General features: G+C 32.0%; 5 protein-coding genes across 6 annotated transcripts; 2 read left to right on the forward strand and 3 right to left on the reverse strand.

Moving 5' to 3' along the window:
- LOC111428881 (A-kinase anchor protein 17A) lies at positions 1–2,579 on the reverse strand. Of its 2 annotated transcripts, XM_023064594.2 has the most exons (4): positions 2,505–2,579; positions 1,494–2,398; positions 1,177–1,441; positions 1–875 (listed from the first exon to the last, which is right to left on the reverse strand). In XM_023064594.2, exons 2-4 carry the CDS (start codon positions 2,261–2,263, stop codon positions 150–152), a joined length of 1,761 nt encoding a protein of 586 aa, XP_022920362.1. In that variant the 5' UTR covers positions 2,264–2,398; positions 2,505–2,579; the 3' UTR covers positions 1–149. The 2 variants fall into 2 exon arrangements, with proteins under 2 accessions (XP_022920362.1, XP_022920361.1); XM_023064593.2 differs by lacking the exon at positions 2,505–2,579 and having other exon boundaries at positions 1,494–2,498.
- Positions 2,580–5,151: 2,572 nt separating this feature from the next.
- LOC111428880 (minichromosome maintenance 3) lies at positions 5,152–15,850 on the forward strand. The gene is made up of 4 exons (XM_023064591.2): positions 5,152–5,344; positions 5,399–6,694; positions 10,824–11,273; positions 15,229–15,850. The coding sequence occupies exons 1-4, from the start codon at positions 5,270–5,272 to the stop codon at positions 15,817–15,819; spliced, it is 2,412 nt and encodes an 803-aa protein (XP_022920359.2). The 5' UTR covers positions 5,152–5,269; the 3' UTR covers positions 15,820–15,850.
- On the reverse strand, positions 15,803–20,619 carry LOC111428882 (RAB6A-GEF complex partner protein 2). The gene is made up of 2 exons (XM_023064596.2): positions 20,210–20,619; positions 15,803–16,671 (listed from the first exon to the last, which is right to left on the reverse strand). Exons 1-2 carry the CDS (start codon positions 20,556–20,558, stop codon positions 15,860–15,862), a joined length of 1,161 nt encoding a protein of 386 aa, XP_022920364.1. The 5' UTR covers positions 20,559–20,619; the 3' UTR covers positions 15,803–15,859.
- Positions 20,620–20,809: 190 nt separating this feature from the next.
- On the forward strand, positions 20,810–22,381 carry LOC111428894 (major facilitator superfamily domain-containing protein 9-like). The gene is made up of 4 exons (XM_023064618.2): positions 20,810–20,918; positions 20,974–21,105; positions 21,161–21,494; positions 21,687–22,381. The coding sequence occupies exons 1-4, from the start codon at positions 20,889–20,891 to the stop codon at positions 22,379–22,381; spliced, it is 1,191 nt and encodes a 396-aa protein (XP_022920386.1). The 5' UTR covers positions 20,810–20,888.
- On the reverse strand, positions 22,379–22,758 carry LOC111428895 (protein PET100 homolog, mitochondrial). The gene has a single exon (XM_023064619.2). The coding sequence runs from the start codon at positions 22,682–22,684 to the stop codon at positions 22,442–22,444; it is 243 nt and encodes an 80-aa protein (XP_022920387.1). The 5' UTR covers positions 22,685–22,758; the 3' UTR covers positions 22,379–22,441.
- Positions 22,759–23,093: the final 335 nt, after the last annotated feature.

Below are 23,093 nucleotides of genomic sequence, written 5' to 3' on the forward strand. Positions count from 1 at the left end.
TTTAAATGATTAAATAGATTTATTTATCATTGAAAATTAATCGAAATAATACAAAACTAAAAATCTATTCTTAAAGCTAATGATTTATTAAATTAATATTCCACTTCTTCTTTCTTCTTAAAATCTAAAATAATAATTTTTTGTTATAATTATTTTCTTGGAGAAGGTGTTCTTGACCACTCAGACATTTTCTCTTTCATAATTTTCAAACTTTTCGGCGACACAAACTTCGAACTATCCACACTAGTTGATCTACGAGAATTCGACCTCCTCCTTCTGCGTTCCCTCGAAACACTCCGACTTTTCGTCCTTTCGGTACTCCTCGATCTGCCTTCTTTCGAATAACTCCTCCTAGGAGTATAACTCCTTCTAGATCTACTATAACTCCTCCTCGATCGTTTCCTCGATCTCGATCTGGATCGACTTCTCGAATAACTCCTCGACTTAGAGCTTCGCCTTAAAAATTTATTAAAATATCTTTGATATTGGTCTTGAACCTCCGGCGGATAAAAAAGATTGCGATTTCGACCACGTTGCCGAAAATTTCTGTAAGAACGTGATGGTCCTTGACCCCCTCTTTGGGGTCTTCGCGGGAGATAAGAGTAGTATTGGAGAGTTCGTACATCGGGGTAAATTGGGGGGATGTAAGGGAGAAAATGATATGGTTGTTCTGGGGGGTTTTCGATGGTTGTGATTCGCTTTTTTGGGGGGGATTCATCTGGGGAGAGGGACGTATCGGAGTCTGAGAGATGGGGGGTGTCTTTAATGGATTTATTGAGAACTGTTTTTAAAACGACGCGGCTTTCGATGATTTTGTGGAGTTTGTTTCTTTGTTCTTGGTGTTCTTTTTCTGATGATAATTTGTATTTGCTTAACTAAAAATAAAAATTAATTAGTAAATTATTTGACAGATTTGAAACGTCAAAATTTTAAAAAAATTCGATTTAATTTAGGACTTTTTAAAGGTTCGATTTTTTTAAAAATTAAATAAATTCTTTTTTTTATATGATTTGAACAAAAATTAATTAATTTTTAAAAGAAAATTTCATTAAATTGAGTTTTAATTTTGATTAATTGTGAAGTTGGTTACGGTTGGTAACATTGAATTTGTGTCACTTTTGACGTTTAAACTTTATTCAAAAATTATTATTATTAAATTAAATGATTTATAATTACTTCAGTAACTGAGTTTTTATTCTTTTCAAAAGGTGTTAACTCATCTTCATGTTTAACTTTGATTCTGCGAAATAATTCTTCAACTAATCTTATTGCTTCTAATTTTCTTTGTGCTTTCAACAACTTTTTCTCTTCTTTAGCTATTTTTGCGTTAATCTCATCCGCTTCGCTGTTTTTGAGCTGCTCCAAAATCTTTGCTTTTCGCTTCTCCTCGCGTTGACGCCTCCTTTTTTCTTTTTCTTCCTTTAATGAGCGTTCTTTCTTTCTAAATCCAACCTTTACTTTATTACAAAATACACAAATAACCTAACAAATACCTTTCCTCTTCAGCATCTTTCATTTTTAACCTGCTCTCATATTTCTCTTTGTCCTCCTTCTGTTTTTGGCGCTTAATTAGCCTCTCGCGGACGATTTCTCTCCTTTTAATAGCCGCTTCGGTCATGTGTTTAGTTTTATCAAAATCTACTTTGATAGAAACGGCGTAATTCTCAAAAGCGTCCTCATCTTTATGTAAAAGCTTCATTCCTCGCAAACTATCCATGGCTTTAACGAATCCTTGGTAATCTTTAAATTGGATATACGCCTCGAAAAAATCTTTTTCATCAAAACTAAAAGTTAAAAGCCCTGACATATACGATTTCATCTGCTTCCTGTATGGGTCACAAATGGGGATATCAACGTTTCGTATGCGACCAAATTTTTCGAAAATTCGTTTTAAAATCTTCTCCGATGGCTTGGGGTCATCGTCGGAGTGGTTTAATAAGAACCAACGTATGGGTAAGTTGGAAATATGAAGCGTATCTGGGCGCTCCCCCGGTTTTCTTTCATCCATATCTTTAGCTTCCCTAAAAAAGGAATCCCAAATGTGTTGATTTGGGAATTCTTGTTTCGTTTCGAACGCTTTTATCATAAATAAATGATTGAACTCCTTCAATTTGATCATTTTATTATGCAGCTTAACCACTATACTTTCTATTTTGTTCCTGTCGTCTAAATCTCCGTCGAATTTTATGTATTCCAAAGTGCTTTTAGAAACTTTTAATAAAGCGAATTCATCCGGCTTGATCAACTCCTTAATCTTCTCCATTAAATCCCAATTCGAAATCGTTTTTCCCACTAATTTTTCAGGTAATTTCACTGTAACCGTTATTTGGGCTAAGGGCTTTAAAAATAACTGCTGTGGGAGGTAAAGGGGCTCCACATCCGAGGTGTTTCGACATTTCTGAAAAGCATTCATGATTTTTTCACCGTTTTTTAGCTTACTTATAAAGACAATATATTTTTAATACATTAAATAAGCAATAAACGGTGATTAAAATCAAAGATACTTTTCTGTAATACTAATCTAAAAGGATTTTAGTTATAGGTTATATTTTTTGACAGGAACATAACCTATAACTGTCAAAAAATTATTTGTCAAATTTTATTTAATTTTTAGAATTACATTTTCTTTAATTACAAAAACAGGACAAAAGCGTTATTAACAACTACGTTATATATTAATTACTTGATCTCTCTAAAACTGTTATAAAATTGTGCGTCTAAATCATTATCTTAACTAAACAACCCGCTAGATGGCGCCACCATATTATTAAATTAATAAATGTATATAATCTAACAAAATTTATTAATTATTTTTGGCACCGAAATGTATTTAATACTAAATAAAAAAGACAAAGAAAATAATTTTCATTTTATAATTACCCATTTCAATAATATCGTGGCCAGCGTTGCCAACCCTATTTCAAAAAATCAAAATCCTCAAAATTTTAACAATGTATTATGAAACACATCGTACTTAAAATCAATACAATTGCGACAAAAATTGTACCTTATGGGAATACCCTACTTATATTACATAAAAGTATATACACGATCGTTAGTATATACAGCCTAATTTGAAAACGGTTCAAAATATAATATTGTCAAAATAGAAATTGACGCATCTAAGAGCTAAAGTGTTAGAGAGCAATATTGTTAGCAATAAAATTTGCAACAATTTTTGTTATAAAAGTTTTCTTATAGCATGCTCCGATTCCTAAGTGTTAGCTTCAATAACTTGAAAGAGCAACAAATTCATAAAATTTTCATATTTTAATATTGACGTATCTAAGAGCAAAAGTGCAAGAGAGCAATATTGATAGCAATAAAATTTGCAATAATTTTTGTTATAAAAGTTTTCTTATAGCATGCTCCGATTCCTAAGTGTTACCTTTAATAACTTGAAAGAGCAACAAATTCATAGTTTTCATATTTTCGTATCTATCTCGATATTGACGTATCTAAGAACAAAAGTGCAAGAGAGCAATATTGTTAACAATAAAATTTGCAACAATTTTTGTTATAAAAGTTTTCTTACAGCAAGCTCCGGTTCTCAAGTGTTACCTTTAATAACTTGAAAGAGCAACAAATTCATAAAATTTTCATATTTTCTCATTTATCTCAATATTGACGTATCTAACAGCAAAAGTGCAAGAGAGCAATATTGTTAACAATAAAATTTGCAACAATTTTTGTTATAAAAGTTTTCTTATAGCATGCTCCGATTCCCCAGTGTTACCTTTAATAACTTGAAAGAGCAACAAATTCATAAAATTTTCATATTATCTCATTTATCTCAATATTGACGTATCTAAGAACAAAAGTGTAAGAGAGCAATATTGTTAACAATAAAATTTGCAACAATTTTTGTTATAAAAGATTTCTTATAGCATGCTCCGATTCCTAAGTGTTACCTTTAATAACTTGAAAGAGCAACAAATTCATAGTTTTCATATTTTCGAATCTATCTCGATATTGACGTATCTAAGAGCAAAAGTGCAAGAGAGCAATATTGTTAACAATAAAATTTGCAACAATTTTTGTTATAAAAGTTTTCTTACAGCAAGCTCCGATTCTCAAGTGTTACCTTTAATACCTTGAAAGAGCAACAAATTCATAAAACTTTCATATTTTCTCATTTATCTCAATATTGACGTATCTAAGAGCAAAAGTGCAAGAGAGCAATATTGTTAACAATAAAATTTGCAACAATTTTTGTAATAAAAGATTTCTTATAGCATGCTCCGATTCCCATGTGTTACCTTTAATAACTTGAAAGAGCAACAAATTCATAAAATTTTCATATTTTCTCATTTATCTCAATATTGACGTATCTAAGAGCAAAAGTGCAAGAGAGCAATATTGTTAACAATAAAATTTGCAACAATTTTGGTTATAAAAGTTTTGTTACAGCAAGCTCCGATTCTCAAGTGTTACCTTTAATAACTTGAAAGAGCAACAAATTCATAAAATTTTCATATTTTCTCATTTATCTCGATATAGACGTATCTAAGAGCAAAAGTGCAAGAGAGCAATATTGTTAACAATAAAATTTGCAACAATTTTGGTTATAAAAGATTTCTTATAGCATGTTTCAATTCCCAAGTGTTACCTTTAATAACTTGAAAGAGCAACAAATTCATAAAATTTTCATATCTATCTCGATACTGACGTATCTAAGAGCAAAAGTGCAAGAGAGCAATATTGTTAACAATAAAATTTGCAACAATTTTTGTTATAAAAGTTTTCTTATAGCATGCTCCGATTCCTAAGTGTTACCTTTAATAACTTGAAAAAGCAATAAATTCATCAAATTTTTGATGTTTTCGCATCTACCTCAATATTGACGCATCTAAGAGCAAAACTACCAGAGAGCAATTTCTTAATAATAAAATTTGCTACAACTTTTATTGTAAAAGTTTTTTTGTAACACGCTCCGATTCCAAAGTGCTACCATTAACAATTTGCAAATAGGTTCGATCCTGAAAAACAATAATTTTAATCAAACATTCGACAAAGTAGCGATTTTTTAAAAATACTACCTTTCGTGTGTAACTCACAACTTATATACACGATATACATACATTTTCTAACTTTGTATTGAAACCTACCATTGATTTTACCGACATTTGGTCGGCATAGGTTGGCAACGCTGATCGTGGCTAATTTCACGCGATTATTTTCCCGCCTAAAACACACCACAAAACACAAAGAATCTTAAAAACGTTATTTTAATGTATTTCGCCTATTTTTAAGCTAAACCCGAATAAAAATGATTAATCAACAAATAGTCGATCAAGATTTGCAAGAAATCGTAAAAGAATACGAGGATTTCTTAGATGATGAGGTTATAACTAAAAAGTTAAAATTAAGTTAGATTAAAATTAAGTTTATGTTTTAGGAACATCAAGGTAAATATGTAACCCTTGTAAAAAGCATGGTAGCCGAAAATGGTAAACGATTAATTGTTAATGTAAATGATTTAAGAAGAAAAAATCCAACTCGAGCCAAACATCTTTTAAACAACGCCTTCGAAGAACAACTTGCCTTTCAAAAAGCTTTAAAAGAATTTATCCCGATCGCAGCCCCCGACTACGACAGTAAAACGTACGAAGATGTTTTTATTGGGTTTGAAGGGAGCTTTGGAAATAAACACGTAACCCCGCGGAGTTTGCATTCAAGATTTTTGGGGAATTTAATTTGCGTAGAAGGAATCGTAACTAAATGTTCTTTGGTTTATCCAAAGATGGTAAAAAGCGTGCATTATTGTCCGGTTACTAAAAAAACGATGGAGCGTCGTTACACGGATTTAACTTCTTTAGAAGCATTTCCATCAAGCTCAGTTTACCCCACGAAAGATGATGAAGGCAATACTTTAGAAACGGAATTTGGTTTATCAAACTATAAAGATCACCAAACAATTTCAATACAAGAAATGCCAGAAAAGGCCCCTGCGGGGCAATTACCCCGTTCGGTCGATATAATTTGCGATAACGATTTAGTTGATTTATGTAAACCAGGGGATCGGGTACAAATCGTTGGGAATTACCGATGTATGCCCAATAAACAAGGAAGTTTCACCACGGGAACTTTCCGTACGGTCGTTATCGCCAATAACATCACTCAACTCAGCAAAGAAGCAAATCCTTCGATTTCAAGGGATGATATCGCCAAATGCAAACAATTAGTTAAAGACAATAAAAACGTTTTTAATTTATTATCGAAATCTTTAGCTCCGTCGATTCACGGACACGAATACATCAAAAAAGCCATTTTATGCTTATTATTGGGCGGGGTCGAAAAAAACTTGCTTAACGGAACCCGGTTAAGAGGTGATATTAACGTTTTATTAATCGGAGATCCATCCGTTGCGAAATCACAACTTTTACGATACGTTTTGTGCACGGCTCCAAGAGCTATACCAACGACTGGTCGTGGATCCTCGGGGGTTGGTTTAACCGCTGCGGTTACGACGGATCAAGATACAGGGGAGAGACGTCTCGAAGCTGGGGCGATGGTTTTAGCAGATCGAGGTGTTGTTTGTATCGATGAATTTGATAAAATGTCCGATATGGATCGTACCGCGATTCACGAAGTTATGGAACAAGGAAGAGTTACAATTGCGAAAGCTGGGATTCACGCCAGTTTAAATGCACGGTGTTCGGTTTTAGCTGCTGCTAATCCTGTTTATGGGAAAGTAAGAAATTAGTAATTCTAGTACCCGACGTCATCATTACAAGTATGCAACCAAATACGCAAATCGCGTATTGCAATACCAATACTGTGATGTTGGTTGCATACTTGCAATGATGACGTCGGGTATGATAATTAATTAACTCTGTATGTGTACAAGGTTTTCTCTTATACTAAATTTCACATCACACAACTAAAAGGACCGCGTCACTTACAAAATAATAAACATAAGTCAAATTGAATGGTGTTGACCTTGTTCGTCTGTTTATCAATAACATACAATTGATTCAACTTTCCATATGCAGAGGCGGCGCTACCGGGGGGTGCAAGGGGTGCACTGCACCCGGGCGCCGCCTAAAAGGGGTTTTTAATGTTTTCTTCAACAATATCTTATCTTTCTTTTGCAATATTTAGACCTGTCAGCAGTAGCTAGTCTTCAGAAAGCAGTATTTAGTCTCCACAAAGCAATTTTAGTCTTTAGAAAGCAGTATTTAGACCTGTCAGCAGTATCTAGTCTTCTAGAAGCAGTATCTAGTCTTCTGCCAAGGTTATGTATGTTTTCTCCAAAATATTTTATCTTTCTTTTGCAGTATTTAGACCTGTCAGCAGTAGCTAGTCGTCAGAAAGCAGTATTTAGTCTCCACAAAGCAATTTTAGTCTTTAGAAAACAGTATTTAGTGTTCCAGACGCTGTATTTAGACCTGTCGGCAGTATCTAGTCTTCAGAAAGCAGTATTTAGTCTTCTAGAAACAGTATCTAGTCTTCTACCAAGGTTATGTATGTTTTCTCCAAAATATTTTATCTTTCTTTTGGAGTATTTAGACCTGTTAGCAGAATCTAGTTTTCAGAAAGCAGTATTTAGTCTCCACAGAGCAATTTTAGTCTTTAGAAGGCAGTATTTAGTGTTCCAGACGCTGTAGTTAGACCTGTCGGAAGTATCTAGTCTTCAGAATGCAGTATTTAGTCTTCTACCAAGGTTATGTATGTTTTCTCCAAAATATCTTATCTTTCTTTTGTAGTAGTTAGACCTGTCAGCAGTATCTAGTCTTCAGAAAGCAGTATTTAGTCTCTACAAACCAATTTTAGTCTTTAGAAGGCAGTATTTAGTGTTCCAGACGCTGTATTTAGACCTGTCGGAAGTATCTAATCTTCAGAAAGCAGTATTTAGTCTTCTAGAAGCAGTATCTAGTCTCCACAGAGCACTTTTAGTCTTTAGAAGGCAGTATTTAGTGTTCCAGACGCTGTATTTAGACCTGTCGGAAGTATCTAATCTTCAGGAAGCAATATCTAGTCTTCTGCCAACGTTATGTATGTTTTCTCCAAAATATTTTATCTTTCTTTTGGAGTATTTAGACCTGTTAGCAGTATCTAGTCTTCAGAAAGCAGTATTTAGTCTCCACAAAGCAATTTTAGTCTTTAGAAAGCAGTATTTAGTGTTCCAGACGCTGTATTTAGACCTGTCGGCAGTATCTAGTCTTCTAGAAACAGTATCTAGGCTTCTGCCAACGTTATGTATGTTTTCTCCAACAATATCTTATCTTTCTTTTGGAGTATTTAGACCTGTCAGCAGTATCTAGTCGTCAGAAAGCAATATTTAGTCTCCATAGAGCAATTTTAGTCTTTAGAAGGCAGTATTTAGTGTTCCAGACGCTGTATTTAGACCTATCGGAAGTATCTAGTCTTCAGAAAGCAGTATTTAGTCTTCTAGAAGCAGTATCTAGTCTTCTACCAAGGTTATGTATGTTTTCTCCAAAATATTTTATCTTTCTTTTGGAGTATTTACACCTATTAGCAGTATCTAGTCTTCAGAAAGCAGTATTTAGTCTCCACAGAGCAATTTTAGTCTTTAAAAGGCAGTATTTAGTGTTCCAGACGCTGTATTTAGACCTGTCGGACGTATCTAGTCTTCAGAAAGCAGTATTTAGTCTTCTAGAAGCAGTATCTAGTCTTCTGCCAAGGTTATGTATGTTTTCTCCAAAATATTTTATCTTTCTTTTGCAGTATTTAGTCTCCACAGAGCAATTTTATTCTTTAGAAGGCAGTATTTAGTGTTCCAGACGCTGTATTTAGACCTGTCGGAAGTATCTAGTCTTCAGAAAGCAGTATTTAGTCTTCTAGAAGCAGTATCTAGTCTTCTGCCAACGTTATGTATGTTTTCTCCAACAATATCTTATCTTTCTTTTGCAGTAGTTAGACCTGTCAGCAGTAGCTAGTCTTCAGAAAGCAGTATTTAGTGTTCCAGACGCTGTATTTAGACCTGTCGGCAGTATCTAGTCTTCAGAAAGCAGTATTTAGTCTTCTAGAAGCAGTATCTAGTCTTCTGCCAAGGTTATGTATGTTTTCTCCAAAATATTTTATCTTTCTTTTGGAGTATTTAGACCTGTTAGCAGTATCTAGTCTTCAGAAAGCAGTATTTAGTCTTCTAGAAGCTGTATCTAGTCTTCTGCCCATGTTATGTATGTTTTCTCCAACAATATCTTATCTTTCTTTTGCAGTAGTTAGACCTGTCAGCAGTATTTAGTCTCCACAAAGCAATTTTAGTCTTTAGAAGGCAGTATTTAGTGTTCCAGACTCTGTATTTAGACCTGTCGGAAGTATCTAGTCTTCAGAAAGCAGTATTTAGTCTTCTAGAAGCAGTATCTAGTCTTCTGCCAACGTTATGTATATTTTCTCCAACAATATCTTATCTTTCTTTTGCAGTAGTTAGACCTGTCAGCAGTATCTAGTCTTCAGAAAGCAGTATTTAGTCTCCGCAAAGCAATTTTAGTCTTTAGAAAACAGTATTTAGTGTTCCAGACTCTGTATTTGGACCTGTCGGCAGTATCTAGTCTTCAGAAAGCAGTATTTAATCTTCCAGAGCAGTATCTAGTCTTCAGAAAGCAGTATTTAGTTTTTTAGAAGCAGTATCTAGTCTTCTGCCAACGTTATGTATGTTTTGTTCTTGATACTGACAGCTATTACTGGTACCTCATTTCTGCAGCTGTTACTTTGCTTTTGCTTATCCTGCATTGGCAAAGTTTCCGTATTGGTGATTTCCTGTCCTGTGCAATAACAAGACAAGTCCATTGGTTTCTTGTTCATATTTTTCGCATTCTTTGATTAAACACATAAGTATTGCCATGAAAAATCATGTTTGGTTTATAATCAATTTTGTGTTTTCTCTGAACAGTAATTTCAGAGTTCATGTGGACTTTGAACAATATAATTCCCGTTTTTTGCTGAAGTCTAGTTTATAACTAATGCAATTTCAGACTTTTTCTTACAAATTAACCTTCCGACCAGAGTATTCCCGACTATTCCCTTAAGTTTGGTTTTTTTTGATGTTGATAATATTAATGTTAGATTTCGCGGTCGGCTCACGATTCCCAAACACCGTACAGAGTCTTTTAAGAAATCGTTTAGCTATTAATGCCAAATTTATGGAATAGAATACTGGAGATAGTGGCTCAGTTTGCTCCTCGTCTCTTTAAACGGGAACTGTGGTCGTTTACTGTGGGCAAAAATTTTTGCAACGCACTTGGATGGATTTATTGCTATATTCCAAGACTTAAACCATTTGACTAGGGTGTTTATAACTATTTGCAGATTTTTTTGCATCCTTGAGTTCAAAGCTTTGCGCTATTAAGGTTGTATGGTCTGCAGATGCCAGCATGTGAATATTTGGACTCCTGAACTGCACTCCTTTTTCCGGTAGATTTTTAATAATCTGTCCAACCTCATTTATTGTGACTTTTTGGAAGTTACTGTTCAATACTGGATTATGGTTTTCTTTATATGATATCAAAGAAGTTGTAAAATTTGGAGTGCTGAAGAAGCGGTACCTGAATATTTTCTCCCCATATTCTGCAAAACCAGTACTTTTCTGTTGATCCAGTTACTAAGTGTCCATTATCAATATTTAAAGTTGATATTTCATTAGATTTTCTCGTGATTCTTTTTGTTGCTTTCCATATTGCGTTACTATTGGATTCTGCTATTTTTCTGGTTTATAAGAGATTGGCTTTCTGATGAGGGATTTGTTGTAATTTCTATACCGATTATTTCAATATTACTGCAATTAACTAATAAGAGTTGTTGATTCGTAAACTTTTTCTTAATTAATATAGCCACCAATTTTTTTTTCTAATTTTTAGTACGACCAATATAAAACTCCGATGGAAAATATTGGACTACAAGATTCTTTATTATCACGTTTCGATTTATTATTCGTCGTGCTTGATACTGTGAATGAAGATACCGATCTGATGATTTCCGATCACGTTGTGAGAATGCACCGATATAGGAATCCTTTGGAACAAGACGGCGAAGTCCTCCCGATGGGTTCATCCGTAGATATGCTCAGCACTCACAATCCAGATTTAGATGACGACAAAGAAACGGAAATGTACGAAAAATACGATCCTTTATTACACGGAGGAAGCCGCAAGAAATCCGATAAAATCTTAAGCGTTGATTTCATGCGAAAATACATCCATTTCGTAAAAATTTTAAAACCAACATTAACCGAGGAAGCCTCAGAAATCATCTCTGATGAATACTCTAAATTAAGATCGGAAGATATGTTAGAATCCGATGTCGCCAGGGTAAGAATTAAAAAAAATTATAACCTCAAATATATTCATCTTCTTCTTAATCAGAGATAAAAAAAACTTGGTGAATGAGCCTATATAATCCTTTTACCACCAGTCATAAATTTTCTTGTATTAGTTTGTCTTAAAATTATTCTCTGACATTCCTCTAATTGCCTTGAAATCTGCTAATATCATCCCAAACCAAAACATGCTCAGAAATCCAACCCAACTCAATCTTCAGATTTTCTACTGTACACTGCTAGCAAAGTCTTTCTTCCCAATGCACGGATCACGCTCAACGAATCAGAGAATATCACCACAGGTGACACCATATTTGTTTTTACAAAGTCCATTGCTTACCATACAGCAAACAGTACAGCCACAAATATGTTACCATGATGAGCTAAACCCAGGCAATACTCTCCATTAATCTTCCCACCAAACTAGTTCGACGCATGATTTTTCACACCAAATGTATCCATTAAAAGACGCAACCTTAAATCCAAAGGCCTTAATATCCGCTTCAACCAATAATGCATTAGTTGGTGTAGATCTAATAGTACCAGTAATAACCCTGGCTGCCTCAAACTGAATGTTGGTTAACTTCTTGAACACCAGAACTGGGACAGGCAACATCAACCGTGTAACTAACTCCAGTCTAGACTGAATAAGTGCTTTATCATATACAGGGTGTCTCACGTAACTGGTTCGTTAGAACTTTTTTAGGTTCCACTATTCGTAGAGGTTTGAAATTTTGGTAGCATGGGTTGTTCATTCTAAACTTTCAATCTAAAATATTTTCAAGATGGCCACCACTTCCGGTCTACCGGAAGTAGACCACAACTTCGTTATTTTAAATGGAATGCTATAGTTTTTATTACACCTTTTAATTATACGTAAAAAAATATGTTGACTTTGATAAAAGTTGTTGGTACCTACCATTTTTGGTTTTCGAGTTATTTTGATTTTAAGCTTTTTTTGGCTAATTTCACCATGCTCTTTAAAAGCCCATATCTCAGTTAACGTTCATTAAAAAAACCTTTAAATTGGCACAATTACTCTTCAGATGTTGTCAAATAGATTGTCATTTCTTGTATCAGAGTATCTTATACAGGTGGTCAAAAATTTAATTACCGTTTCTAAAATTTTAAATGGAATGCCCCGTATTTTTTTACCCTATCAGAAAGGGAATTTAATTCTCTACAAATTATCTATAAACATTCCTATACCTATTTATTGTAGTTTCCTTGATATTGGGAAATTAATCAAAGCATGCACGGAATGCGGGAAAACGTTTGATTTTTTTTATTAGAAGGCCATGGAATTTTGACAGTTTTTGGTCCATATTTGTGTTATTGTTACTTACTTTTGATCACGAGTGAAAGTCATTGTATATCATGGCAAATTATTCCAACGCCGATATTTTAAATTAGGTTTATATTCATGGCGAATGTAATAAATTTTTGGATAGGACGTGTCGAACATTTAATGACAGATATCCAAAAAATTTCGAAAAATTGAAAAGGGTTTTCTTAGTTCTACAAACATCGAAACAACAAGAAACCGTAAATTACCTATCACCAGTGATGAAGATAATGAAATAAATGTCTTATCATATTTTATTGCTTACCCAAATTCTTCAGTAAGAGATGCCTCGGTCGATTTAGGTAAGTAATATCTGCTAAGAAAACTTCATAAACGATGAACTGTCAAAATGTCTTGGCCTGCTAACAAAAACACAAACGAGCTTTGGGATTCTATGTCTGATTTTGATTAATTTTCCAATATCAGGAAAACTACAATAAATAGGTATAGGAATGTTTATAGATAATTTGTAGAGAATTAAATTCCCTTTCTGATAGGGTAAAGAAATATGGGGTGTTCCATTTAAAATTTTCGACTTTCTCGCAATTGAATATTGAGAAACGATAATTCAATTTTTGACCAGCCTGTATAAGATTTTCTGATACAACAAATGACAATCTATTTGGCAGCATCTGTAGAGTAGTCGTGTCAATGCAGAGGTTTTTTGAATGATCAAATTTTTGATGATTTGGTGAAATTTGTCAAAAAATACTTAAAATCAAAATAACTCGAAAACAAAAAACGCTAGATACCAACAACTTTTATCAAAGTCAACATATTTTTTTACGTATAATTGAAAGGTGTAATAAAAACTATAGCATTTCATTTAAAATAACGAAGTTATGGTCTACTTCCGGTAGACCGGAAGGGGTGGCCATCTTGAAAATATTTTAGATCGAAAGTTTAGAATGAACAACCCATGCTACCAAAATTTCAAACCACTACGAATAGTGGAACCTTAAAAAGTTCTAACGAACCAGTTACGTGAGACACCCTGTATAATAAGTAGGGCACGGAACTTTTGTAACAAAACGATACGATTTCCCCCCTCCACTCGTTCTGATTAAAGGAACAGCATACTGTTCAGTGGGAAATTAAAATTTCAAGTTAGAAAAAAATTGTGTTAACAAAAATTGTTCCTGAAACAATTCTAAACAAACTTTGTCAACTATTTTTTTTGACCTAATCAATAATTAAAGAGATAACCTCAAAATAATAATTTTTCCACTTTTATACATAATTATACTTAGATGCTTAATTGATAGAGATGTAAAATTTTTTTATTAAGATAATTGATTCAAAATCGAAATTGAAACAAATTTTATTTAAAACATTTTTTGATAAAAACAATAATTATTGAGATAATTAATTTTGATGGCATACTATTCAGAGGGAAATTAAAATTTCAAGTTAGCAAAAAATTGTATTAACAAACACTGTTCCTGAACTAATTCTAAACAAATTTTGATAACAAAATTTTTTGATTAAATCAACTATAAGGATATAACCTCAAAAATATTAATTTTTGTAGCATACTGTTCAGTGGGAAATTAAAATTTCAAGTTAGGAAAAAATTGTGTTAACAAAAATTGTTCCTGAAAAATTCTAAACAAACTTTGTCAACAATTTTTTTTGACCTAATCAATAATTAAAGAGATAACCTCAAAATAATAATTTTTCCACTTTTATACATAATTACACTTAGATGCTTAATTGATAGAGATGTAAAATTTTTTTATTAAGATAATTGATTCAAAATCGAAATTGAAACAAATTTTATTTAAAACATTTTTTGATAAAAACAATAATTATTGAGATAATTAATTTTGATAGCATACTATTCAGAGGGAAATTAAAATTTCAAGTTAGCAAAAAATTGTATTAACAAACACTGTTCCTGAACTAATTCTAAACAAATTTTGTTAACAAAATTTTTTGATTAAATCAACTATAAGGATATAACCTCAAAAATATTAATTTTTGTAGCATACTGTTCAGTGGGAAATTAAAATTTCAAGTTAGAAAAAAATTGTGTTAACAAAAATTGTTCCTGAAACAATTCTAAACAAATACTGTTAATAAAAATTTTTGATTTGATCAATAATTAAGAACATAACCTCAAAAAAATGTTTATATATATATTTTTATATATTTTTTATTGAAAAAATTGTTTTAGAATTTAATTTAGAACAACTTTTGTATGAAATTTTCTGCTGAGAACGAGTGGAGAGGGAAATCGTGTCGTTTTGTTACAAAAGTTCCGTGCCCTAATAATAAGTGCTAAATAATGCTGACAAAATATCAATGAAGACTCCAACCATAAGATTTCCTCGATAAAACGCTACCTGTACATACCCAATCACAGTAAAAAGACAATGAGCCACCCCTTCCCTCTCCAAAACCAAACAAAGATTCATCAAGCATCAAATGGGATTCCATCCAGCATTCCAGACGTGCCAAGTCAAGTATTTTCCTGGAGCAATTGATTAACGAAATGATCCTATATCCCTCTCTCATCTGAAATATTATTCAACATGGCAAAACTCACATCATCTGAACCCAAAGGTACCAAAAGGCTTACCTATATTAATCTTTATTTTAGACCCAACCTGTAACAGCAAGAACTTTAGAAACGATGATTCGTTTAGCAACGGCTCATGCAAAAGCTCGAATGTCACGTTTCGTTGAATCTCAAGACGCAAACGCCGCAATAGAATTGGTACAATACGCGTATTTCAAAAAAGTTCTCGAAAAAGAAAAGAAAAAACGTAGAAGAAACGACGGCGAAAGTGAAAATGAAGAGGAGGAAGTTGTTGGTACTCAAAGAAATAAACGAACCCGCGGTAACAATGTTGATGAGGATGATGGGGTGCATCCTTTACCTCAAACGCAAAGTTCGACGCGATCGGAACCTGTACAAGAAGAACAAGACATTGAAATGGAAAATGTTGCAGATGAGCCAATTAGTGGAGGATCAATTTCGGACGATCGATTGAGTAAATTTAAAAGTTGCCTTCAAAAAACGTTTAGGGAGAATCGCACGCAATCTTTGAGTTTGGTTAAAGTTAAAGATAGCGTTAATTCGCAGTACTCAAACGAGCCGTTTTCTCAAAGCGAAATTAACGCCGCCGTTGAAAGAATGACGGAGGATAATCAGGTTATGTTATCGGATGGAATTGTTTTCTTAATTTAAGATTTTTTTGTAATAAATTTTATTTTCAATATTACATAGTTTATCTTATACTTAATTTACAAACATTATTTAATTGTACACCTTGCGCAACTAAAATGGGCGTTGTCGAAAACAATTTAATTGGCAAATCCCAAACCATCGTTTCAATGGAAAGTTCGCCAGGTGCTTGCCAATCGAAAACATCCAAATCGGGAGGTTGTAGCCCGGAATTTGTACTGGTAACAAATTCAAAGTGTAATCTCCATTTTAAACTAACTAATTTGGTTGAAAACGCTGGTGTGACATGAAGTGGAATTGGTAAAATAACTTGGGTGTATTTTAACCCCAAACAAACTTCATGGTGTTTGCTGTACGTGCTTATTTTAGTCTGCTTATTATTTTCATCTAAACTGGTTTCTTCTTCACATTGAAGCGAAACGGAGACTTGGACGCAATTAACTGTTGCTACGGTAAAATCAAAAGTGCCAATAATATCCTCTCCTAATTTATAAGCTGGTTTAAATAAACAAAACCGAGCAACTTTTCCAAAAATATTTGAAATCACATAAAAATTCGGATTTCTTCTTGCCGTAATATTTTGTAGAGCCTCAAGAGCTATATCAAAAGGAGTTTCTTTTTGTTTTATCTCCAAAAAGGGATTAGCTGGAGATAATTCTTCGGTTGTATCGTTACATAAACCGCTTATATCGCTTAAAATGGGCACAGACACGGGTAAAACTCGAAATGAAACTCTTAATAATTTAACTGGACTGTTAACTCGTTGAGTTCCGATAGTTATTTTATAAGAATATTTTACTAATTGGCCTCTATAAGACGGTGGGGCATCTCCGGGAATTTTTTCACGATAAATATCTATAAAAAAAAATATAATTCAAGGATCATCATGTCAATTTTTTTTAAAATTACTCAAGCCATTACAAATAAAAAAAAGTGCGGAAAAATAGAACTAACACTAGACCTAGAACTAGAATCATTCGGGTTTAGCCGTTTTGAGAGACTTGCGTCTCTTAACTCTTTGTGTTCCGACGATACTTTAAGTACTGGTAGTTTTAAACACTCATTTTAAACTGTAGTCATCTATTCAGCGCATTTAAAGCTGTCGGTACAAGAAAGAATCTGTATAAAAAATGACGCAATCCGCACTATAGAGTTTTTAGGTATATTTAAACTTATTCATCCAGATGTGAGGTTACAAGTTTAGTGAAAAGTGGTGTTGTTGAATTTTGTTGTTCAAAAAGATATCTGTTTGAATAAATGGTTATTAGGTGCGATTTGTAATCCCGAAAAAAGTTATATTTTGTGTTTGGTACGTAAAAGTACCGCCAGGATAAATATTGAGATTGAAAAATAGAAGATGACATTGTTATTACTAGTGCTAGTGAGGTACCTATGCTGGAAGATGAAGAAGTAGAACAACTAACTGACAAAAATGAGGAAAGGGACACTGAAGTAGTAGAAATACGTGGCAAAGGGCCCAACAAGAAGAACTAGGCAGAAATTGACAGAAAATGGGAAAAACAGACTGAAATTCCAGGATACCATTATGCAGAGGGAATAATTGGTGATACTTTATTAATCCTAGGCAAGTGTGTGAAAGATATTACCTTTCAAAGTAACTTGCACGCCACCCCAAAGGAATAAAATGCTAAACTTGGAAAAAGATATAGCCATAAATTTCTTAATGAGTTGTCACAGTTTGCCAAGCTATAAACTCTTCTGGAGTAATGCTGAAGACTTGGATGTACGACTTGATCCGCCCGTATTTTGAAAAACTTAACGGTCAGTTTTGCAGTTATTATCATGGCACTAGGCAATTGGCTGTGGACGAATCCATGATAATCTCCAAAGCGAGGTCAAGTATGAAACAATTCAATCTCATGAAGCACATAAAAAGGGGTTATAAGCTCTGGTGCTTAGCAGATAAGAAAGGGTACATAGAAAAATTTGATGTGCATGAGGGAAAATCTCCTGAAACTGAAGAAAAATTTCAATAAATACGGCTTCCAGTAATTTTAAATTAGCATCTTTTTTGATATTTTTAGGTTGTACGAAAATGTAAGTTTTGTTTCAACATTTTTTTTCTCAACATTTTTCCAATCCAACCCAACAATTATTATACATCATTTTAAAGAGAAAGCTTTAAGCTTTAATTTAGAACAAGTTTTATTCCTTAATTTCAATAAATACGGCTTCCAGGAATTTTTAAATTAACTTCTTTTTTGACACTTCTAGGTTATACGAAAATGCATGTTTTGTTATAACATTTTTTTTCTCAATATTTTTCCTATCCAACCCAACAACTATTATACATCATTTTAAAGAGAAAGCTTTGAGCTTTAATTTAAAATAAGTTTCATTCCTTAATTTCAATAAACACGGCTTCCAGGAATTTTTAAATTAGCATCTTTTTTGACAGTTTTAAGTTGTACGAAAATGTAAGTTTTGTTTCAACATTTTTTTTCTTAATATTTTTCCAATCCAACCCAACAACTATTATACATCATTTTAAAGAGAAAGCTTTGAGCTTTAATTTAAAATAAGTTTCATTCCTTAATTTCAATAAATTCGGCTTCCAGTAATTTTTAAATTAGCATCTTTTTTGACATTTTTAGGTTATACTAAAATGTAAGTTTTATTTCAAATTTTTTTTTCTCAATATTTTTCCTATCCAACCCAACAACTATTATACATCATTTTAAAGAGAAAGCTTTGAGCTTTAATTTAAAATAAGTTTCATTCCTTAATTTCAATAAATACGGCTTCCAGGAATTTTTGAATTAGCTTCTTTTTTGACACTTTTAGGTTATACGAAAATGCAAGTTTTGTTTCAACATTTTTTTCTCGATATTTTTCCTATCCAACCCAACAATTATTATATATCATTTTAAAGAGAAAGCTTTGAGCTTTAATTTAGAACAAGTCTTATTCCTTAATTTCAATAAATTCGGCTTCCAGTAATTTTTAAATTAGCAACTTTTTTGACATTTTTAGGTTATAGTAAAATGTAAGTTTTGTTTCAAATTTTTTTTTCTCAATATTTTTCCTATCCAACCCAACAATTATTATACATCATTTTAAAGAGAAAGCTTTGAGCTTTAATTTAGAATAAGTTTCATTCCTTAATTTCAATAAACACGACTTCCAGGAATTTTTAAATTAGTATCTTTTTTGACACTTTTAGGTTATACGAAAATGCAAGTTTTGTTTCAACATTTTTTTCTCAATATTTTTTCTATCCAACCCAACAATTATTATATATCATTTTAAAGAGAAAGCTTTGAGCTTTAATTTAAAATAAGTTTCGTTCCTTAATTTCAATAAACACGACTTCCAGGAATTTTTAAATTAGCTTCTTTTTTGACACTTTTAGGTTATACGAAAATGCAAGTTTTGTTTCAACATTTTTTTCTCGATATTTTTCCTATCCAACCCAACAATTATTATATATCATTTTAAAGAGAAAGCTTTGAGCTTTAATTTAAAATAAGTTTCATTCCTTAATTTCAATAAATTCGGTTTCCAGTAATTTTTAAATTAGCATCTTTTTTGACATTTTTAGGTTATACTAAAACGTAAGTTTTATTTCAAATTTTTTTTTCTCAATATTTTTCCTATCCAACCCAACAACTATTATACAGCATTTTAAAGAGAAAGCTTTAAGCTTTAATTTAAAATAAGTTTCGTTCCTTAATTTCAATAAACACGACTTCCAAGAATTTTTAAATTAGCATCGTTTTTGACACTTTTAGGTTATATGAAAATGTAAGTTTTGTTTCAACATGTCTTTTTTCAATATTTTTCCAATACAACCCAACAATTATTATACATCATTTTAAAGAGAAAGCTTTGAGCTTTAATTTAGAACACGTCTCATTCCTTAATTTCAATAAATACGGCTTCCAGTAATTTTTAAATTAACATCTTTTTTGACATTTTTAGGTTATACTAAAATGTAAGTTTTGTTTCAAATTTTTTTTTTCTCAATATTTTTCCTATCCAACCCAACAATTATTATACATCATTTTAAAGAGAAAGCTTAGAGCTTTAATTTAAAATAAGTTTCGTTCCTTAATTTCAATAAATACGGCTTCCAGGAATTTTTAAATTAGCATCTTTTTTGACACTTTTAGGTTATACGAAAATGTAAGTTTTGTTTCAACATGTCTTTTTTCAATATTTTTCCAATCCAACCCAACAATTATTATACATCATTTTAAAGAGAAAGCTTTGAGCTTTAATTTAAAATAAGTATTAATCTTCTAAACCTGAATGTATCTAGTTTTTGGTCTATTGTTAGTTCTAGTATTAACACAGAAGAGTCTATTGAAACACAGTTTATTTAACAAAATGTTCCACACGTTTCTTTAGTAATAAAAATAAATAGCCTTACATGTTTTAGTTTGACCTGGGGACAATCTTAAATCGCAAAACAAAATTCTCGGTTTAGTGGCCACCTCGGTTCTTCCAGAATCGTGATTCCCCACGGACAAGGTAGTATTATTTATTAAACAATTACTTTCATCCTTTTTCTCCGTTTTGGTCCTGTTCAATTTCGAATCGGTCGTACATTGACAATGAATTTGGGCGGAGGCCCAAGCTAAACTTTCGAAAGCGTCGTTATTGCTTTGCGAAACGCGATGTTGCGGCGAAGGAGGATGCGTAAACGATATTCCACACTCAACAATCTCACCCAACAAATAAACAGGACCCCGAATTAATTTCGCAGTCACTTCTATCATTTTATTCAATGATTTATAAATTTTTAAGGTTAACAAATAAACAGCTGTTTTTGACAGTTATGAAATAGGTTATGATGTATAATACGGTACAAAAGAAAACGAACAATTTGTTTTTGTAAGGGTCATTCAAAATAATAATAGTTTCAAGGTTGTTAATTATAACAACTTTATTTGCTTTGAATGTTTGTTATTTAAAACTTAAAAAGAATGTTTATTATGTTTTTTTAAACGAATTAAGTAATATATTACAAATTTGTGATTATCTAAGTTTTGTTATCATAAAGTTTTTATCGAAATTATGAGTATTAAATAGATAATCCATTAACTAAGATGATGAAATTATACCTTATTGCGTTTTTAGTAAGAAATTTAATTAAATTTTTATTATTTACTAATTTATTTATTTTTATTTAAGGATATATTTAATATTGCATTATTAGTACCAATAGCACCTGTTCATTTGCTTGCTATTGGAGGAACAAGGTTCCAAATTGGATTATTAGCTTCCTTACACGCAGTTTTACAGTTATCCATTGGACCGTTAATAGTAATTTCTATTTATTCGTTTTATTTTGTTAATAATTAAATGTTTATTATTACAGGGTAGTTGGAGTGATACAAAAGGAAGAAAACCTTTATTAATCCAATTAGGTTTCTTGGTTTTAATCAGCAATGCTCTTCTTTTTATTAAATCTTCTTTAATCATTTATGTTTTCTCTCGATTCCTTTTTGGAGTATTTGGGCACATACAAATTTTAATAAAAGCTTTAATAACCGACCATGTACCTAAAGAGAAACAAAACGAGGTTTTTGCAAAAATCGGAGGGTTATTCGGATTAAGTTTTGTTGTTGGACCCTTACTTGGAAGCATTTTAATTTCTTACGGGTTTGAATACATTGCAGCAACTTTAACCGTAACAAGCGTTATTAATTTAAGTAAGTACACAAAATAATCTTCTTTACTTTCATTTAAACCCCATTAAAATCATTAAAACGTGTTAAATATCAAATTGATAGTTTCTGATTTAGGCAACCCAATTTACATCAAATACACCAAAAGGGTTAATTATTAATAAATTAATAATTTTTCTTGTTATAATTTAATATTAACGTTAAAATTCGTTCTAGTTGCATGTCTCACACTACCAAACGAAAAAATCAAACAAAATAAGACCAAAAAAGGCGAAAAGGAATTATTCGAAGCTTTTACAAATTTGAAAACGATTAAATGGGGATCTTATTGGGACGTTTTAACGTATAAATTCTTAGGAGAAACGAGTAACGCGGCTTTTTTCTCGGTTTTTGGAATGTTAATAATGGACGAATACGGAAAAACTCAAGAAGTGATGGCTTATGTTCTATCTTTCTTCAGTTTTATGGTGATTGTAGCAAATTTGTTCAGTAACAAATTAAAATTGGCGTGTTATCCGAATGATACGAAAGGATTAAAGAGAAATCTTCATAGTTTTATTATCGTTACGTTAGTTTATGTGGTGCTTTACGTATTTTCAAGTTTTTGGATGTTAGTATTTCTCATTGTACCTTTATCGGTGTTTAGAACTTTATTGGATGTCACTTGGACTGAAATGTTGGTTATGAGAACTACTAAAGATGATAGTGGAAAGATTATGGGTGTCTTTGAGAGTATGATTCATATGGCTGGGTTATTAACGCCTATTTTAAGTGGGTATGTGGTTGATACGTATGGATATAAATCTACGTTTTTAATTAGTGTGGTTGTGCTAAGTTTTGGAAGTCTATTGGGTTATGATAGATTAAATAAGAAACGTATTAAGAAAGGAAAGAAAGTGAAAAATCAATGATTATTGTATTATTACTATTAAATTAAAAACAATTACATAAAGAATAAACTAAATAACAATTCATAATTTATTTCCAGTCTGTTCCATAGCTTTAATTAATTCCAATTGTTGTTCTTCCCTTGCTTTTCGTTTGGCCTCTTCGTACTCAGCCCGGTGGGATTTATTCTCGGGTGGATAAATCTCCCTTTTCATTTTTGTCACCCAATCTTCAAATAGATCTGGTTGATTGAAATAGTGAAAACACGCAACGGGGAAAGCCATGTAAATTACCATTTTACCGACTTCTAATTTCCAATTTCCCATTTTTCACTTTTTAAACTGATCTTATTATCAGATAAAAGTTAGGTTAAGTTTTTTTTGGTCGGTCAGTTATAAAATGACGTTTGTTATAAAAGCGAAGTTATCTACAGAACGAAGTTCGTTACTTGATCAAGAGATGTCGCTAGTTCATTTAGTTTGAAGTGTCAAAAGTGTCAAAATTAAATATTGTTATTTTTGATAAAATTTGTGATAAATATATTGTGTTATATAGAAATTGTTTAAGGTAAAGTTATCATTGAGAGTAATTTTTGTTAGTTGTAGCTTAAATTTTTGAATTTTATTTTATTTTTAGTTTGGTTTAAAGGGATTGGCAATTGAGAGTGAAGAACTAGTAGAAAGAGAATATAAAATCGACGTGTGAGAGGTTTGGGCTCATTGCCGGGGCAGTGAA

Source organism: Onthophagus taurus, chromosome 10 (assembly GCF_036711975.1).
Source record: "Onthophagus taurus isolate NC chromosome 10, IU_Otau_3.0, whole genome shotgun sequence".
Lineage (NCBI taxonomy): Eukaryota > Metazoa > Arthropoda > Insecta > Coleoptera > Scarabaeidae > Onthophagus > Onthophagus taurus.

Excerpts from the sequence above, each read along its gene's own strand:
- LOC111428894 (XM_023064618.2), top strand. The coding sequence starts at position 20,889 with ATGATGAAATTATACCTTATTGCGTTTTTA. Across the intron at positions 20,919-20,973 it reads TATACCTTATTGCGTTTTTA|GATATATTTAATATTGCATT; the intron begins GTAAGAAATTTA and ends TTTTTATTTAAG. Across the intron at positions 21,106-21,160 it reads TATCCATTGGACCGTTAATA|GGTAGTTGGAGTGATACAAA; the intron begins GTAATTTCTATT and ends TTATTATTACAG.
- LOC111428880 (XM_023064591.2), top strand. The coding sequence starts at position 5,270 with ATGATTAATCAACAAATAGTCGATCAAGATTTGCAAGAAATCGTAAAA. Across the intron at positions 6,695-10,823 it reads CTAATCCTGTTTATGGGAAA|TACGACCAATATAAAACTCC; the intron begins GTAAGAAATTAG and ends TCTAATTTTTAG. Across the intron at positions 11,274-15,228 it reads TAGAATCCGATGTCGCCAGG|ACCCAACCTGTAACAGCAAG; the intron begins GTAAGAATTAAA and ends TCTTTATTTTAG.
- LOC111428895 (XM_023064619.2), bottom strand. The coding sequence starts at position 22,684 with ATGGGAAATTGGAAATTAGAAGTCGGTAAAATGGTAATTTACATGGCT.
- LOC111428881 (XM_023064593.2), bottom strand. The coding sequence starts at position 2,413 with ATGAATGCTTTTCAGAAATGTCGAAACACCTCGGATGTGGAGCCCCTT. Across the intron at positions 1,442-1,493 it reads AAAGATGCTGAAGAGGAAAG|AAAGAAAGAACGCTCATTAA; the intron begins GTATTTGTTAGG and ends GGTTGGATTTAG. Across the intron at positions 876-1,176 it reads ATAAAAACTCAGTTACTGAA|TTAAGCAAATACAAATTATC; the intron begins GTAATTATAAAT and ends TTTTATTTTTAG.
- LOC111428882 (XM_023064596.2), bottom strand. The coding sequence starts at position 20,558 with ATGATAGAAGTGACTGCGAAATTAATTCGGGGTCCTGTTTATTTGTTG. Across the intron at positions 16,672-20,209 it reads CCCAGGTCAAACTAAAACAT|ATATTTATCGTGAAAAAATT; the intron begins GTAAGGCTATTT and ends TTTTTTTTATAG.